This window comes from Carcharodon carcharias, chromosome 14 (assembly GCF_017639515.1).
Source record: "Carcharodon carcharias isolate sCarCar2 chromosome 14, sCarCar2.pri, whole genome shotgun sequence".
Taxonomy (NCBI): Eukaryota; Metazoa; Chordata; class Chondrichthyes; order Lamniformes; family Lamnidae; genus Carcharodon; species Carcharodon carcharias.
Genome location: NC_054480.1, coordinates 50,867,684 through 50,886,164, shown reverse-complemented (window position 1 = coordinate 50,886,164; position 18,481 = coordinate 50,867,684). Strand labels below are relative to the sequence as shown.

At 46.7% G+C, this 18,481-nt stretch overlaps 1 protein-coding gene across 13 annotated transcripts in view; it reads left to right on the top strand.

Moving 5' to 3' along the window:
• Window positions 1-18,481, top strand: part of ripor3 (RIPOR family member 3) — a 318,751-nt gene that overhangs the window by 105,729 nt on the left and 194,541 nt on the right. For 11 of the 13 annotated variants that reach the window (XM_041203685.1, XM_041203684.1, XM_041203690.1 and 8 more), the window contains one exon: window positions 11,106-11,232. The exons of the other annotated variants lie outside the window; for them this stretch is intronic. In XM_041203685.1, coding sequence (XP_041059619.1) covers window positions 11,106-11,232 — 127 coding nt within the window. The remainder of the gene's footprint in view (window positions 1-11,105; window positions 11,233-18,481) is intronic. 13 annotated transcript variants of the gene reach the window in all.

Sequence of the window (18,481 nt, the reverse complement as noted above, 5' to 3'; positions counted from 1 at the left end):
TCCCAACTCATGTGACAGTGTCACATGAGGGGATATTTCAGGGAATTTTTTTCTATTTTTAATATTTTTCAATGTACAGCCGATCTCCCTGAGGCAGCACTTTGCCCGCTCTTCAACTTCCCCCCCCCACCCCCGACGGGGGGAAAATTCTGCCCTCTGTCTTTCCCTCCACATATGCTGTCAGACCTGCTGAGTTTTTCCAGCAATTTTTGTTTTTGTTTCAGACTTCCAGCATCTGCAGTATTTTGCTTTTAGCTTAGTGAAAAAAATGGGGTTCCCTTATTCCACAGGCATCAAAGCTGTATAAACTCTCATAGGAAAGCTTAACTGAAAGGAGCAAGCTATTTACAGTGAATGTTCATGGCGATGCTCCAGATCCTTGCTGCTGCCCTGCTCTCTCTCTCTCTCTTTCTCTCTCCCTCTCTCTTCCCCCAAGAGGCTTTTCAGACTCAAGGATGCTGTCAGTCAGTCAATCTCAAATTCCCCTTCCTGCTCTAGCCACCATCAGAGGCTTCAAACTGTCCTATTCATGGCCTTGTCTCTCGCCACACTACAACTCATAAGTCCTAGACTTGTCCTTGCTGCTTTCTCCCTTACCTCATGGCATCTGACTCCACCCCTCAGCTTGCCAAAGACACTGCTCCCTGCAGGGAGGGACCCACAGGAGCTTGGTGCTCTCCCACACCATCACCACTGGCTGGCAGAGGCCCCATTACATTTCAATTCACTGAAAAGCAAACATTCAACATACTTTAAGCACTATTGATGCATTAAACTTCCATCAGATACAAAACCTTTAGTTACAAAGTTAGATGACAGCCTTTCTGTGAATCACAGAATCACACAGTGCAGAAGAGGCCCTTCGGCCCATCGGGTCTGCACTGACACGTGAGAAACACCTGACTTACCTACCTAATCCCACTTACCAGCACTTGGCCAAAGCCTTGAATGTTATGACATGCCAAGTGCTCATCCAGGTACTTTTTAAAGGATGTGAGGCAACCCACCTCCACCACCCTCCTAGGCAGTGCATTCCAGACTGTCACCACCCTCTGGGTAAAAGAGTTTTTCCTCATATCCTCCCCTAAACCTCCTGCCCCTCACCTTGAACTTATGTCCCCTTGTGACTGTCCCTTCATCCAAGGAGAACAGTTGCTCCCTATCCACCCTGTCCATGCCCCTCATAATCTTGTACACCTCGATCAGGTTGCCCCTCAGTCTTCTCTGCTCCAACTAAAACAACCCAAGTCTATCCAACCTCTCTTCATAGCTTAAACATTTCACCCCAGGTAACATCCTGGTGAATCTCCTCTGCACCCCCTCCAGTACAATCACATCCTTCCTACAATGTGGCGACCAGAACTGCACACAGTACTCCAGCTGTGGCCTCACCAAGGTTCTATAAAACTCCAACATGACCTCCCTACTTTTGTAATCTATGCTTTGATTGATAAAGGCGAGTGTCCCATATGCCTTTTTCACCACCCCACTAACATACCCCTCCGCCTTCAGAGATCTGTCGTAACATTTGTCATAATGTTTGACGCTTCACTCTAACTGTTCCTGCCATGGCTCAGCAGGTAACATTTTCACCTCTGAGTCAGAAGTTGGTGAACTTATATCACACTCCAGAGACTTGAGCACAAAAGGCTAGACCGACACTTTGGTCATTCTGAGGGAGCGTTGCACTGTTGAAAATGCTGCTTCAAATGAGATGTTGAACAGAGGCTCTGTCTGTTTCATCAAGTTGATATAAAACATTCCATCGTGCTATTTTGAAGAAGAGTAGGGAAATTACCTTAGTATCCTGGCCAAACAACGTCATTAAAAAAAAACAATTCATCTGGACATTATCATATTGCTGTTTTTGAGAGCTTACTGTTTGTAAATGGCTGCTGCTTTTCCTACATTGCAACAGTGACTATACTTTGTTGACTGTAAAGAGCTTTGGGGCATCCAGATGTCATGAAAGGCATGATATAAATGCAAGTTTTTTTTGTTTTTTTAAACCAATGTCCCCAGTAAAGAAGTTTGAAGATAGTGACCGGTCAACCACTAGAGTAGTGACAAAATGGAGAAATTGAAGGGATACCATCCTCTCAATATTCCGATTGCAATTTTTTTGTATTCATACCAAAAATAATAGTAATAAACTTTTGGTAAAACACAACAGTGTATTGAAGATGACATCATATGGGAAACATTTCTACACTGTAAGAGTCCTGAGACTTTGAAAGTTTTCAGGGCAGACCACTCACTCATAGGCCAGGATGTTCCGCTCCCATTGGCAGCGGGTGGGTGTGTGTGGACAATATGGCGAGAAGGCCAAAGATCAGTTTTTTGCCATTGTGAAACCAGTTTGTGATTGTCCACTCCACCCATCAATGATGGGCAACGTTTCCTGCTGCCACACATTAGGAACCTAGGGCAGCATTTTCTCCCAGTCAGTGGGGGGTTGTGCGGGAACGGGCGCGAGTGGGCGGGTTCCTGCTCAGTGCCCCCAGTCGGGGCCAGGTTGCCATTTTACGTGGACAGGCCAATTAAGGCCCACCCAGTGTGACGTCCGCTCGGAAGTGTTGTGCGCTCCCTACGCGGGCGAGGTGGGGGGGGGGGGGGGTTCCCTGAGCTAGGACTGCACTCCTTCGCACATGTGCGCAAAGGAGTGCACAGATCTCCCTGAGGCAAAGTGCTACCTCAGGGAGATCGGCTCAAGATTCAAACTTTCATCAAAGGCAGAAAAAAAAATCCCTGACATGTCCCCTCATGTGACACTGTCACATGAGCTGGGGCATGTCAATTTCTTTTATTTAGACATTTGATACAAATTTTAATACTTTCTTGAATCCTCATCCTGTCTGTCGATGAGGTTTCATGTTTTTCCTGAAGGCCGCCTGCGCTCTTCGCCTGCCTGCCAACCTTAAGGTTGGATGGGCAGGTCCATTAATCGGTTTAATTACTTTTTTAATGGCCTTAATAGGCCTTTGACCTGGCCTCTGCTCACCAACTGGAAGACACAGCCCCTAATCTCAACAGCCTAGCATCTCATTATAAGCCTTGCCCACTGAAATCATCCCCCGCACACTGGATCATCCGGGTACGTTGACATGATTGCATGCCAACATATTTCACAACTATACATAAGTGCACCTAGTGAGCTTCACTTTGCTTGGGACTTCAGGATTTGTTTGCCTAATTTGCTTCGGGCAGCACTCGCAGTCATCAGGCTTTACAGGCAGCACCACGTGACATCACTCACGGGTCAGTCTCTACTTACCAGACCAGCTGGTGTGAGGGATGGCTTTTCAATGGTTGCAAGCCTAAGGCTTGCTTGGAGAAGAGGGAGAAGTGGCCTCGGGCAAGGGAAGAGTCTGCAGAGTGAGGGCTGTACTGTGGAATGGGGGTATTCCAGGTTGTGTGTGAGGCCACATGTTGATCTGTGCAAGTGGCATCAAGATGTTGAGGGCTGAGGAGGCAGTCTGCAGAGGAGATGAGGCCAGATGGACATGTGAAGGTATGTGAGTGAGAATGGGTGGTAATGTCCCTTAAGCTGGCAGTGGGTGAAATGCCAATGAACACAAACATATGAATTAAGAGCAGGAGTAGGGGACTTGGCCCCTCAAGCCTGTGCCACCATTCAATAAGATCATGGCTGATCAGATTTTAACCTCATATTCCTGCCTACCTCCGATAACCTTTCACCTCCTTGCTTATCAAGAATCGATCTACCTCTGCCTTAAAGATATTTATGGATTCTGCCTCAACCACCTTTTGAGGAAGAGAATTCCAAAGTCAATGATGTGTGATAGCTTTGTGAGTGTGTGAGTTTAGAGTGATGAGCTAGTTGCCTTACACTGATGGCACGGATGAGATCATTCATCCTCTTTTTGCACTAGATGGCCAACCTCATCTGTGCAGCGTTGGTACTGACCACCATTGCCATGCCTCCCAAGCCAGAGTGGTGAGATTGCTGGACCTCCTGTAGCCAGAGCAGTGTTGGAGGACATCATCGTGGGCCCCCAAAAGGCATTCCAGTGATGAGTCACTGAACTCTCCTTGGCTTTCAAAGCCATGTCTTCACTGGAGCAGCCCTGGGCTGCAAGCATTGAGAAGTGTATGGGTGGCTACAATTTAGATGTGGCACCTGGAGTGAGGAAACGGTGAGGTAATGCTGTTGCAGGCGATTCAGAGGTTGCCTGCCAGCAAGACAGCGTGTTTCCTGTGGTTGCATAATTAAAGAGGCGGGAAGTGGATGATATGGCATGAAAAACTGCCAATGAGGCCAGCGGGTAAAACGTCTTTTCTCATGCCCGGTACTGCACTTAGTGCAATTCTAGGATGATTCTGGCATAGTTTTTCTTTTACTCCTTTCACTATAATTCTTAATCCAATATATATTATAGACATGGCTTTTACATGCAGAAGCAATAACTTGGATTGTAGACATATAAGTTGACATGATGCACATTGTGGCAATGACCTGAAGCCCTCTGGCACCGTCTGTATTGGCTTCAGACAGTGCCTGTAAATAGCTTCATATTCAGAAGAACCAGGTCCAATCTTTACATAAACAGAGTTGTTTACTTTTAACACTTAACCTTGGGGGTTCAACTATTACTCCACAGTTCCTCAAGTGGGCCTTCCTACTTTATTTCTTCTCTTCCATCTTGTTCAGATTTTGTTGCATTATTTCTGATTCAAGGGCGGCTGGGTTTCCTCCTCTTCTGGTAATGTCAGATAAGCTCAGTTGGTAGCATTCATGCCTTGGAATCAGAAGGCTGTGGATTTTGTTGTAATATGCCTTTAATAGATAACAGCATGCCATTGTTGTACAAGGGTGTTTGGCAGAGCAAGGGTTAATGTGGGACTGGCGAACCGTACTGTCCATGGTTTGATGTAAAGAGTCATATGATAGTAGACTGTGTGGTAGAGTCTGGAAGGAGCCAGCATGGAGGCAGCACCCACAGGTGGCAGTACCTTGGATATGTATGGGTTACCAACAAATAGTTTATGTTCAACCATATAAACCCTTAGACCTCTTAGTGAGGCACCAAACAACTTTTACAACAGATTTCACCCCCACTGCAGACTTGATTATTTTAATTTAACTTAAATGACATTTCAGTGCAGTGATGAGTGGGTGCTACATTATCAGAGAAGCCATCTTTTAGATGAAACATTAAACTGATGCTCCATCTGACTTTTCAGATTAATGTAAAAGATTCCTTTGCACTCTTTGAAGATGAGCAGTGAGTTCCCCCAGTGTCCTGGCCAACATTTGTTTCTCAACACTTTTTAAAAAAGAAAATTATTTGGGAATTTATTTATCTGTTATTTGTACATAAATTTGTCATCACAGCAGTAACATCACTTCGAAATAATCCATTGTGCTTAAAATCCTTTGCGATGTCCTGAGAATGTGATAAAGTGCTATATAAATGCAAGTTCTTTCTTCATTCTTGAACATCTGTGAACATTGTATGTTGTCTTACTGTCAGAAATAAGTCCCCTTGGGGAATGTATCCTGTTTGATTATTGTTCTCACCAGACCATCTGCAATTGGGAATTTCCTATTCAGCAATATCACTGGACTTTTGTTGAGAACCTTATAATCTTGTCCAGCGTGAGGTATCATACTAGGGCACAGGGTGATTGGACGTCATTGCCAACACAGAATTTTACGCCTTGCGGATGGGTGTGCACCCGACCTGATCAGGTATAAAATAGCACGAGAAGATGTTGCGCGAGCATCCCAACGTCATCCCGCATGCATGCAATCTTCAGGTCAGCAGGCGTGTGCGGGCATCAGTCGTGCCTGCCATCAATTAAAAGGCCACTTATGGTCATTAAAAAGGCAATTGTTGATGATTTTACATTGCCCATGTGATTTCGCATTTGTCGCACGGGCAAAACAGGCAGGTGGGCAGCCCACATTTGCAAAACCTCATCCAAGGGTGGGATAAAAAGGGTCAGCAACATTGCTAGTGTGAGTAGTGAAGAGTTTAGGAGATAGTTTGCTGCTGGTTGTTTATTTGAACTTGACAGCTTCATCTCTGTTCTGAGCTTCATTCTTAGTATTTTTAGGCTTCATTTCAGGACTCCTTGGTGCCTCCAAGGCCCCCGGAGCATTTTGACTGTGTGGAGCCTTCCAGATATCAGACAGCCGTCTGTTACCCTGGTAATGGGGACTGTACTCTTCGCTGGAGGCACCTCCTCTGAGAAGGAAGAGAGGGGCAGAAGAGAGAGGAGGCCAGGTGTCCCAATGCAGCTTTGAGGGGAGTGACCTATGGAAGGAGAGGAGCAGGCACAAAAGATGCAGGGCTAGCAGGTAGTCCAAGGTGTAAGTGACTGCAGAAGATGCCACTATCCTGCTGCAAGGGTTAACAGGCAGCGATGCAGCTACCTCAAGTTGTCCAAGGTGCAATGCTGAAGGAGGTTCCCCCTCTGCAGGGAGACTGTGACCTCCATTTGACAGATGATTGGGCCTGACATCACGTCCAACTGTGTGGGTGGAAACCCCATGCTGTTGGCACTGAAGGTCACAGTGATCCTCAATTTCTGTGCCTCTGGCTCTTTCTAGGGGACAGTGGGGGATCTTTGTGGAGTGTCCCAATCAGCTGTCCACAGTTGTGTCAAGCTGGTGACAGAAGATCTGTTCAGGTGAGTAATGACATTTATTCATTTCTGTACGACCAAGGCCAGCCAGGCTAAGGGAGCCAAATTGCTGGGTTCCCCGGCATCCAAGGTGCAATCGACTGCACACATGTGCCCATCAAAGCGCCAGCAGGTCAGCCGGGCGTCTTCATCAACAGGAAGGGATTGCACTCCAAGAACGTGCAGATAGTGTGTGGCCACTGGACACAGATTATGCAAATCTGTGCCCACTACCCTGGCAGCTCTCATGATGCTTATATCCTCAGACACTTCCAGGTGCCAAGACTGTTCAGTGCTCCAGCCTGACTAGATGGATGGCTGCTGGGTGACAAGGGCTATCCGTTGTAAAGGTGTCTCATCAAGCCTCTCTGCCATCCAAGAACAGAGGCAGAGCAGCATTATAATAGGAGTCATGCCTCCTTAAGGTCTGGTGATAGAGAGGACCAGAGGTCTCCTGAAGATCCACCTCCATGTGGGAGCACCACAATACCCTCAGAGTGGGTACTACTGATGGTGGTTGCATGCTGCGCTCTCCACAATCTGGCGCTGAGAAGGGGGCACCCATTGGAAGAGGGATATTTTCACACAGTTCCACAGGACACAGAGGATGAATCCAGTATTAAGTCAGAAGAGGAGCATAGTGAGGAGAACGCTGAGGGCATGGAGGCAGACCTCTGTACCTTCAGGGATGCAGGGACACCAGGGATGCCTTGATCCAACGTTCCTTCAGCTAGGCTGCCAAAGATCTGCTTCCACATCATGCCAGGGTTGTTGTCTCCATCTCGAATGTCTGAAATGATCCTTTCATTTGAACCCAAAGTCCACTCAGTGTCTGTGCAATAAAGTTCAGAGCCATCCATGTCCAGCATTACATACTGGCGTACCACACACCAAAAAATATAAAAGATGAAGCATACTCAGGCCAATACGACAAAGAAAAAATTTAACTCATTTTGACAATGCAAACAAATTAACATAACCTTCTCTGATCTTCATCCCCAGACCAGTAAACATAAATAAAACATTACTCAACAGAAGATCACCCATGACTAATCCCTCTTGTGCTCATGGTGCCTTAAACTTAAGATTGCAAGCGCTACGTCTTGGTGCCCTTCCTCCCCCCACCAACCCTCACTGGCACTGGCATTGGAGGCTGCCCGCTGACTCTGGTGTTTTGTTGGTCTTGATGATCTTGACGGTTGTCCTCTGGCCAGTGGAGCCTGTTCTGGCCCCGCCAATGAGGGAGTGGCCAGTGTCCACGTCTTTCAATTCCCCAGTCATTGCAGCCCCATCAGATGCCACAGTCACTGGCAGAGGAGCAGAGGAGCGGGTGCAGTCATCTAGAGTGCTCTGAGAGGAGTCCACAGAGACAACAGGCAACTCCTGCGTCATTGTGAGCTCGGTCTGGACCTCCCTGCTTGCCATTGATGGACGGGCACCTAGCTGGGAAACCGGGTGCCTCATCCATCTTCCCACACTGCCTCTGACCACCTCAGGTCATTGCCTGTGTGAGGGCTTGCAGGCTGAGTGCAACCCCAAGAATCACTGGAGCTACCTCTCCATGAGAGTCGCCACTGTCTCAATGGAGGAGGCAGTGTGCTTGGCCGTGAGTATCAACGCAGTGCTTATGCTTCGCATAGAGTCCTCCACAACAGAAACCATGGCATGCAGACCCTCATGGATCTCTGCCGGGTTCTCCTACACAGCCCGTTGACATCCAGCATCTGCCGCCTAATGGACGACTTCAGAGGCTCATCATCTGTCTTCGACTCAGCATTGTCCTGGTCTCCAGCAGTCCTCTAACTGCCAGCGCCCTGGGCACTCTGCCTCCGCCTGCTCCTCAAATGAATGTGAAGCACCCCCATCGCTGTGCTCTGACATTCTAGCCGACAATCTAATGCCCCCCGAGGTGCTCGTACCTGTGCTGGTGCCTGGTTCAGAGAGCGGGTGTGACGCAGGTGCATGTGAATCCTGGCAGTCCTCTGGCGTCAGGGGTGGCTCTTCGGGGTCCTGTGATTGAGTGTGTGCTGGTGAATCTAAGGTAGAACAATAACATGACATTAGTTTAAGTCATTACACTGTCACTGTGCATGCCAGGCACCCTGGTGAGACAATGGAGATCTGCATCATGGTGCCATTGTCTTTTAGTGATCAATAGGGACTCCAGTTTTGAGGTTCCCATCAATGATGAGGCTACTGAAGAATGTTGGCACCATCCAAAACTCTCACCTCTGTGCACTGCACTCTTCATCTGACACTCCAGCCTCTCCATGGCCGGCTGATTGAGGTGCATGGTGCCTCTCCAGGTCCAAGGCTTCCTGCCCGAATCTGGTTAGGATTAGAAGGTTTGGGGGGCCTCCACCTGTCCATGGCCTTTCAATATTGTTATTTGTTGTCTTCTCCTGAAAGAACAGACGAGCGTGGATTAATCCACTCTCTACTTGCAGCGCCATTGCAGTCTGGCCAACCCCACCTGAGGAACACATTGCAGGGTACATCTGAGTCATGGCCCTTGAGCTGCAAGGCACTCAGTCCAAGAAGCCAGGGCTCATCCCCTTGGCCAGCTCTGGTGTCATTGACAGTTGGCACTCAGACTCTAACACCCCTGAGCTCCACGGGGGGTCGGCCAGACATTAATACTTCAACTCACTGATCCAAGTCCAACATGGTACTCACCCTTGCTGAGCACAGCAGGTCATTGAGCCTTTTGTGGCACTGCACCAATGTGCACCGCACAGCGTCGTGGCTGCTGACCTACGCTGTCACTTCCTCCCAAGTTCTTTTTGTCAGGTGCAGTGGCCTCCTCCTTCCATTTCTGAGGTCAAGGGTGTCCCTGCTAGCAGCCACATCCTCCAAGGGCACCGCAAGGCACTTGTCCAAAAACTGGGGTGCTGGGTGCCCACCTGACCTGCCCTCCCACCTGAAGTCTCCAGTAGCACTTGAGGCCATAGCCTTGGTGTTCAGAACGCTGTAACTATGTTCCTCCCTGCCAACCTTCAAGGAACTGCCTGTGCCATTTTTAAACTGCGTGTCAGGTCGCCATTAGACCTGCCGGCCAACAGTCCCCTGCCCCTGTCCAGCCCTCCCCAACCATTGGGAAGACGAGTTTCACGTTGGGCGGGCCTTAATTGGTAAGCCAGCATGAAATCGCGGTTGAGGGGGTGATCGCAAGTGGCGGACCATTTCCTGACAGGCCAAGGGTCTGCCGATCGCACGCACCCGCCAAGGGTAAAATTCAGGCCATTTATTTCAATTGTGCCATTGTGCAGTTGCTGGTAAAGGATCAGCAACTCTCACACAAAACAAAATATATTTATAGTGAATTTTATTTTAACATTATTTTCTATTCCAGTAGGGTTGCTTCACTTGCTATATGAAAACTGAAAGAGTCCCATATGACCATTAAGTTCCCTTAATTTGTTGAAAAAGAAGAGGTGAGATGAGGGAACAGGGGTCTATCTGAAGTAAAAGCAGAAAATGCTGGAATAACTCAGCAACAGTTAACACTTTGAGTTCTTCAGAGCTCTGAAGAAGAGTCATACGGACTCGGAATGTTAACTCTGTTTCTCTTTCCACAGATGCTGCCAGACCTGCCCAGTTTTTCCAGCATTTTCTGTTTTTATTCCAGATTTCCAGCATACACAGTATTTTGCTTTTATCTTAAGACTCAATCTGAGTTCTGTCAATACCCCACAATTAGTTCATTGTCACCATTGCCTTAGTGGGGCCGTTGGCATTATCTTGACTCTTCTCTGGCTTTCACCAAGCCTCCCTCAGTCCATGTCTCAATATTATCCACCCAGCCGATTTTTCTTCTTCCTCTTCTGTTTCTACCCTCAATTTCACATTCAAATGTTGCCAGGACCCTGCTATTAGACAGGCTGTAAATGGAGGTTTGGTTATCCATCTACATATGTATCCCAGATGCAAGCGTAAGGTGAAAAGCAGGCTGCAAATGGGCCTAATGCCGTAACATGAGCAATATTATTGTCCGAGAGTGTTCTCCTACTCTGTCTGTGGTGATTTAATACAACAACATGGGCATGATTAATTTATGGGAATTGTTCGACATTCCTACATTAAGGAATGTCAATGTCTAGGAATCAATGTCATTTGTTTAAGGAAGATTTTACATCTGTCATAGCTCTGGTCCATGTGTTCCAGTTGTGTTTGTTTCTCTGTGGGATTCAACTTTCAGATACTTCCCAGAAGTCACTGTAAAAATGCTTAACTGTGGGAAGTGAAGACATGCCTTCCCAACGTTGACAAAAGCAAGAAGAGCATTTAATAACCTTCAATTAATATGTAATTCTAAAAATACAATATATTATTTATATAACTTCCTTCTAAGTTTTACCAACTCGAAAATTTCTTCCCTTGCCCATGACCCAAGGAATAGATCATCTGTTAATGTGCTGCCTTATATCTGATGAATTTTTCTTACCTATCTATAGGAATTGTATCAAAATCCTTGGGAATAATGTCTGTGAAACTGCACTTTGCTTCTCCTGCTGATTCTAGTGGGGTCAACCGCAGCCGTTCATTTGCTGGCTTTGGTTCATTGCAAAGCAGAAGAACCCAGTAAGTATTATAGAAGCTTATCCAAGTGTGAATACATTGTGTTAATTTATGTGATAACTGATCAATTTTCTAATGAATAGAAAATTAAAAAGGAAAATCAAATCAATTATTTTTTTCTTCCCAAGCAACACAACTGTATTCTCCACAAAAGTGCAAACTGGTTTCATCAAATGTGCTGTGCTATCAGCTTGCAGGAAGCACACCCCTGTTATAATGTCTTGATTCATGCCATTGTCCCCTCTTCCTAAGGTGTTATTCCTCACTTCCAGTCAGCATTCCACTAGTAACCCAACTGATGGGTGACAATGCTTAACAAAGCAAGGGACTGAGCTGGTGATTTGCATCCATGGCTCTAAAGTTCACTGTTTTTTGATTAGGAATCAAGCCTAGTGTCAATGAGTTGTTTTATTTTTTGCATGAAAAATGTTAGATTGTTTGTTAGCCACATTAAAAAGTGCATAATATAGGAAAGATGATTGGGGCCATGCTGTAACACAGATGGATCAAACGGGGAGTTTTGTTGATGTTTTCAAAACCCATGAGCGTGATGTTCAAGTGAGATGATGAAGCCAGCAAAAACCCTCGATCACAATACAGGAGCCCACCTTTGATTTTACGTGATTTATGTATTTACATTTATGGTTTGAATGTAAAAGTTGAGAGTTTATACATGCAAACACTCATACATTTCGGAGGAAGCTGGATGAAAGAGAAAGAAAAATGGCTATAGGGAGATAAATTAAATAGAATGGAGAGAGGTTTATGTGGAGCATAAGCCTTGGTATGAGCCTGTTTCTGTGTTGTAAGTTCTATGTATAATATTAAAATATTAAAAACTCTGTTTCTTCATCCTGCAAATATATGGTGGTAGTTAGTGCAGAGATACATTAAGGTTATGGCTCTGAAATTCCACAGGTGGTTTCCCAGTCTTCTGCAGTAATGGCAAGATACTAGCAGAAAATCCAGAAACAAAATGTTACTGGTTAAAAACAGCCTTACTCAGACTTCTGAAACCCTAGTCCATGTTTTTATCATCTTGAATCTAAAGGATATCCTAGCCAGCTTCCCTGATGCAACCCCTTGGCATTATTTGCACAAAGTCTTAAACTTCCATTGCTCCCATCCTCCCACAATGTAAAGAAATGGCAGTATACACTCAGTAGGAGTGAAGGCAATAGGAAGGCTTTGCAGGATGTGGTTGAACAGAGAAATACAAGGGATCAAATGTATAATTCCATGGAAGTGTAGATAGGTGAGGCTATTGCAAAAAAAAACAAGAGCCTTTTGAGTCTTATATTAGGAACATAGATTACAAGGGTAAGAGCAGAATTTTATGCCTCGCGGGTGGTTGCGCGTTGACCTGATTGGGTGTAAAATCGCATGAGATGATATTGGGTGAGTGTCTCGATATTATCCCACGTGCGCGGAATCTTCAGGTCAATGGGCACGCACAGGTGTCGGAGCTGCGCCCGCCATCAATTAAAAGGCCACTTAAATCATTAAAAACCCATTTGATCCCAGATTTATGATGCCCATGCTATTTCACGCTCGTCGCACAGGCAAAATGGCCAGGCGGGCAGCCCACTCTTTGCAAAACCTCATCCAAGGGCAGGATAAAAAGTGCCAGCAGCATTGCCAGTGTGAGTAGTGAGGAGCTTAGAAGATAGTTTGCTGCTGGTTGCTTATTTAAACTTGACAGCTTCATCTCTGTTTTGAGCTTCATTCTTAGTATTTCCAGGCCTCATTTCAGGACTCATTGGTGTTTCCAAGGCCACTGGAGAATTTTGATCATGTGGACCCTGCCAGGTATTTGACAGCCTTCTGTAACCCTGGTAATGGGGATTGTGGTCTCTGCTGGAGACACCTCCTCTGAGGAGGAAGAGAGGGGCAGAAGGAAGTGAAGGCCAGGTGTCCCAGTGCAGCTTTCAGGGGAGTGACCTGTGGTAGGAGAGGTGCAGACATAAGGACACAAGGCTAGCAGAAACTCCAAGGTGTAAGTGGCCACAGAAGACGCCACTAACCTGCTGCCAGGGTTTACAGGCAGCAATACAGCTGCTTCAATATGTCCAAGGTGCAATACCGAAGGAGCCTCCGCCTTTCTGGGGAGAGTGTGATCTCCATTTGTCAGATGATTGGGCCTGAAATCACCTCCAACTGTGCGGGCGGAAACCCCATGCCAGTGGTTCTGAAGGTCACAGGGCCCTCAACTTCTATGCCTCCGGCTCTTTCCAGGGTTGGCGAAGGATCTTTGTGGAGTGTCCCAATCAGCTGTCCACATTTGTGTCAAGCTGGTGACTGAAACGTTGTTCAGGCATGTAATAACATTTAATCATTTCCGTATGGACAAGGTTAGCCAGTCTGTGCGAGCCAGAGGGTTTGCAGCGATTGCTGGGTTCCCCGCATCCAGGGTGCCATCGACTACACAAATGTGGCCAACAAGGTGCCAGTGGGTCAGTCAGGTGCCTTTATCAACAGGAAGGGATTCCACCCCATGAACGGCCAGATAGTTTGTGACGACAAGGCTCAGATGTTGCAAGTCTGTGCAAGGTATCCTGGCAGCTCCCATGACACATTATTCATCAGAAACTCACAGATGCTGAGGCTCTTCAGTGCTCCAGCCCAGCTCAGTGGGTGGCTGCTGGGTGACAAGGGCTATCCATTGAAAATATGGCTTATGACTGCTCTCCGCCACCCAAGAACAGTGGCAGAGCAGCGTTATAATAAGAGTCATGCCTTCACAAGTGCTGTGATAGAGAGGACCATGGGTCTTCTGAAGATGCACTTCCAATGCCTGGACTGTTCATGGGGAGCACTACAATATCCCCCAGAGTGGATGTCACTGATAGTGGTTGCATGCTGCGCTCTCTGCAATCTGGCACTGGCAATAGGGGACCCACTGGAGGAAGAAGATCTTGATGCAGCTCCACAGCCACAGAGGATAAATCCAGCAGTTATTCAGAAGAGGAGCACAGTGAGGAGAACACTGAGGGCATGGAGGCAGACCTCTGCAATCTTCAGGGAGGCAGGGACACAAGGGTCACCTTTATCCAACACTCCTTCAGCTAGGCTACCAAAGATCAGCTTCAACCCCAAGCCACCTCCATCTCGGATGTCTGAGTGACCCATTCATTTGAACCCAAAGTCCACTCAGCGCCTGTGCAATAAAGTTTAGAGCCACTCATATTCAGCATTACATATTGGCATACCCTGCACCAAAAAAAAACAAAATACTCCTATGACAAAAGAAAAAATTATATAACTTTCAAACTCAAAACAAATTAACATCACCATCTCTGGTGTTTATGCTCACACCAGTAAACATAAAAACAAAACATTTCAGAACAGAAGATCACCTGTGACCAGTCCCACTTGTGCTCATGGTGCCTTAAACTTACGTTGATGCTCCCCTCTCACTGGCAGCAGCATTGGAGACAGCCTGCTGGCTCTGCTGTCTAGTTGGCCTCGATGACCTTGGCAGTTGTCCTCGGGCCAGTGGAGCCTGTGCTGGGCCCGCCTGGGAGGGAGCAGCCAATGCCACGGCTGGCATCTCCCCCGTCCATCGCAGCCTCACCAGATGCCATGTTTACCGGCAGAGGAGTGGAGCAGTTGCTGCCGTCATCTGAAGCGCCCTGAGAGGAGCCCGCAGAAATGACAGGCAGCTTGTGTGCCAAAGTGCGGTCGTTCTATACCTCCCTGCCCGCGATTGATGGACGGGCACCTAGCTGAGATACTGGGTGCCGCATCCATCTCCCACACTGGCACTGACCACCTGAGGTCATTGCCTGTGTGAGGGCTTGCAGGTCCGAGTGCAACCCCAGGAACCCCTGATTCTGTCCCTGGAGCTGCCTTTCTCACAATGAAGGTGGCAGTGCACTTGGCTATGAGGGTCAGGGCAGTGCTTATGCTCCACCTGGATTCCTCCACAACAGGGACCATGATACACAGACTCTCATGGATCCCAGCCAGATCGTCCGGCACATCCCGCTGGACATCCAACATCTGCCATGATGACTCCAGAGGCTCAACATCTGCCTTAGAATAAGCACGATCCTGGTCTCCAGCAGCCCTGGACACTCTGCCTCCACCTGCTCCTCAAGGGATTGTAAAGTGCCCTCACTGCTGTGCACTAACATTCTAGCTGCTGATCTAATGCCCACCGAGGTGCTGGTATGTGAGCTGGTGCGTGGTTCAGAGAGCAGGTGCATCTGAAGCCCGGCGGTCCTCGGGCATCAGGGGTGGCTCTTTGGTGTCCTGCAAATGAGTCCGTGCTGGTGAATCTAAGGGAGAACAATGACATGTCATTAGTTAAAGTCATCACACTGTCACTGTACATGCCAGGCATCATAGTGAGACAATGAAGATCTGCATCATAGTGCCATCGTCTTTCAATGATCAGTGGGGACTCCAAGTTTGAAGAGACTACACAAGAATGTTTGCACCATCCAAAACTCTCACCTCTGTGCACTGCATTCTCACCTTTGTCAGAAATCCTTGCCTCTCCACAACCAGCTGAATGAGGCAGGGTTGATGGTTCTCTAACTCCAAGGCATCCAGATTAAATCTTGTCTTGATCAGGATGTTTGGGGGCCTCCCTTGACCCTTGACCTCTCTATGTTGTTATGGCTTCTCTTTTCCTGAAGGGACAGAGGAACATTGATTAGTCTGCACTCTACCTGCAGCGCCATTGCAGCCTAGCCAACCCACCTGAGGAACACCTTGCAGGGCACATCTGAGTCATGGCCCTCAAGCCACAAGGTACTCAGTCCAAGCAACCAGGGCTCGCCCCCTTGACCAGCTCCAGCATCATTAACAGTTGGCACTCAGACTCTAATGCCCCTGAGCTCCACGGCGGGGACTGCCAGCCCTTAACACTTCTCCACACTGATCTATGCCAACACAATACTCACCCTTGCTGAGTGCGACAGGTCATTAAACCTTTTGCAGCACTGCATCCATGTGCACCGCACAACATTGCGGCTGCTGAGCTCGGCTGCCACCTCGTCGACCACTCTTGGGCCCGACAATCCCATGCACCCGCCAAGGGTAAAATTCAGGCCTTAGGAGGTAATGACAATTTGAATCACAGATAAAGTGCCCCTTTAAGGGCAGCCCTTTTTGGAAAAAATATTAAAATCATAAAGTGTGTGCAGCATAGGCTTACCAGAATTATATCAGGGTTGGGGAACTGTAATTAAAGGGAGAGACTTAAGATATTAGGATTATTTCTGTTGGACAGAGAAGGCTTAGAGGATGGTTAATACAAGATTTTAAAATTAGGAAGAGTTTTTATAGGGTAAGTAGGAAAGGACTATTTCCCCATTTGGGGAGTTAGTGACAAGGAGTTACGTGGTGGGGAGGAAGATTAGCAGAAATGATTTTATACAGAGCATTATTGAAACATGAAGTGCTAGCCACAAGAAATCATTGAGGCAAGCACCATAGTATCTTTTACATGAAAATTAGTTAAATATTTGTAGCAGAGGAGGATAAACAATAATGATTAGAGCATGGGTATAACTAGTTTTAGATTGCTCCAGCATACAGTGGACATTAGCACAATGAGCCAAATGGCCTCCTTCAGTGCTGTAACTTTTATGGGTTTCTATGGTCTGTATATTTTCCAAGTTGCACTGGTCATACATATTCCAGTAAGTTGACTATAAAATTATTGCTTTCAAATACAGGCCTTACCTGAGTGATCTCTGTCAGTCCTCCATCCATACATCTATCCTTTACTCCTCTAACACTGGCTCCTCTTTGCCCCTAATCTCTGCTTCACCTGCTACAATAATTTATAACTTTCTGCCCAGTCAGCTCTTCATTGCAACCTCCCTCCCTGATTATAAAAACTTCCTTAAAACCTTTCTGTTGAAGAGTACCTTTGGTTCCACAGCCACAATCCTCCTACTTTTCTCTTTTCCCTGCTGCTCCTTAATTACTGAATTAAGCTGCAAATGTTAAGTACTTTAAGAATCCTCTTGCACATGAAGACGTTATGGAGATGCAGGTTGCTGTATTTAGCCAATTTAATCCCCACTGATTCTTGCTGGGATATGATTCTATACATTCTGGCAGTCCAGTGCTTATCAAAAAGTGATGAGTTATCAAATCTGTCAAGGAATCATTGAATACGGAGTGATGGTGAGAATGTGGGCTGGAATTATCCCAGATTAGTACTAAGTGCGTAGTGCATTTTAGCCATCAACCACAATGGCTGCTTTTCACACCGTATCGTCCCAAACCCATAACAGTCATTATGCATTCCCGGGAACCACGCTGTTTCCATGGCGGGCGGGCTCTTATTCACCTGCCTCAACATCATCTCGCCATTTCATCTCACCGGGTACCATATTTAAGGTCCAGCCATGTGCACACCTCTCAGTGCTTCCAGCCCATGACTGCTGCACGAAGACAGGATGGCTCCGAAAGGCAAAAAGACTGCAGCCCCCAGGTTCAATGATGTATCCCTTGAGCACCTTTTGGGTAGATTGGAGGCTCGCCATGATGTCCTCTACCCTTGTTCTGGCCGCAGGATGGGCAGCAACGTCGCTAATCTGCCTTGGGAGGCGGTGGCTGTGGTGGTCAGAGTCAACACTCTGCAAAAGAGGACAGCTACCCAGTTCCATAAGAGGATGAATGATCTCTTCCATTCCGCCAGGGTAAGTAAGGGTAATGTAATAGCATAATAAGTATAGGAAATAGTGTGAGACGGGTTATTAAAATGAAGCTGTCTTTCAGAATTATGACGGTTCATTTTTCGATAAGGAGGGGGGATGTCATGAAACTATTAATGTATATAATATTTTAGAAAATATTTTCTTTTAAAACAGAGGCTTAGTTTCCAGGTATGTCTTAACTGGATTAAAGCAGCTAGTCTGGGTGCTTTGATGTACTAGTTTGAGATGTAGACAGAGACATAGCGTGCATTTGCATTTTTTGAATAGAGCATTCAAGAAATGAGGTGAAAACTTGACGTCAGTCTAGCAGATAATAATCCATATGTTTATATTATTAATAAAATGAGTATTATGAAAGGGGTTTCATTGTTAAAACGTGAAGTGCAAAGAGGTTGTTGATACAATGAGAATTAACATTCAATGGAGCTGGTAGGTATAACTTCAGCAGTTTTCGGGTGTGCAGGCAGAGGCAATGTAAGATCTAAAGGCAGTTGCAAGCCTTCAACTGGCTCCACAGTGGAAAAAACCTCATTTTCAATTCATACGGTGAAAACGCTTTGCCTGGTGTTTTA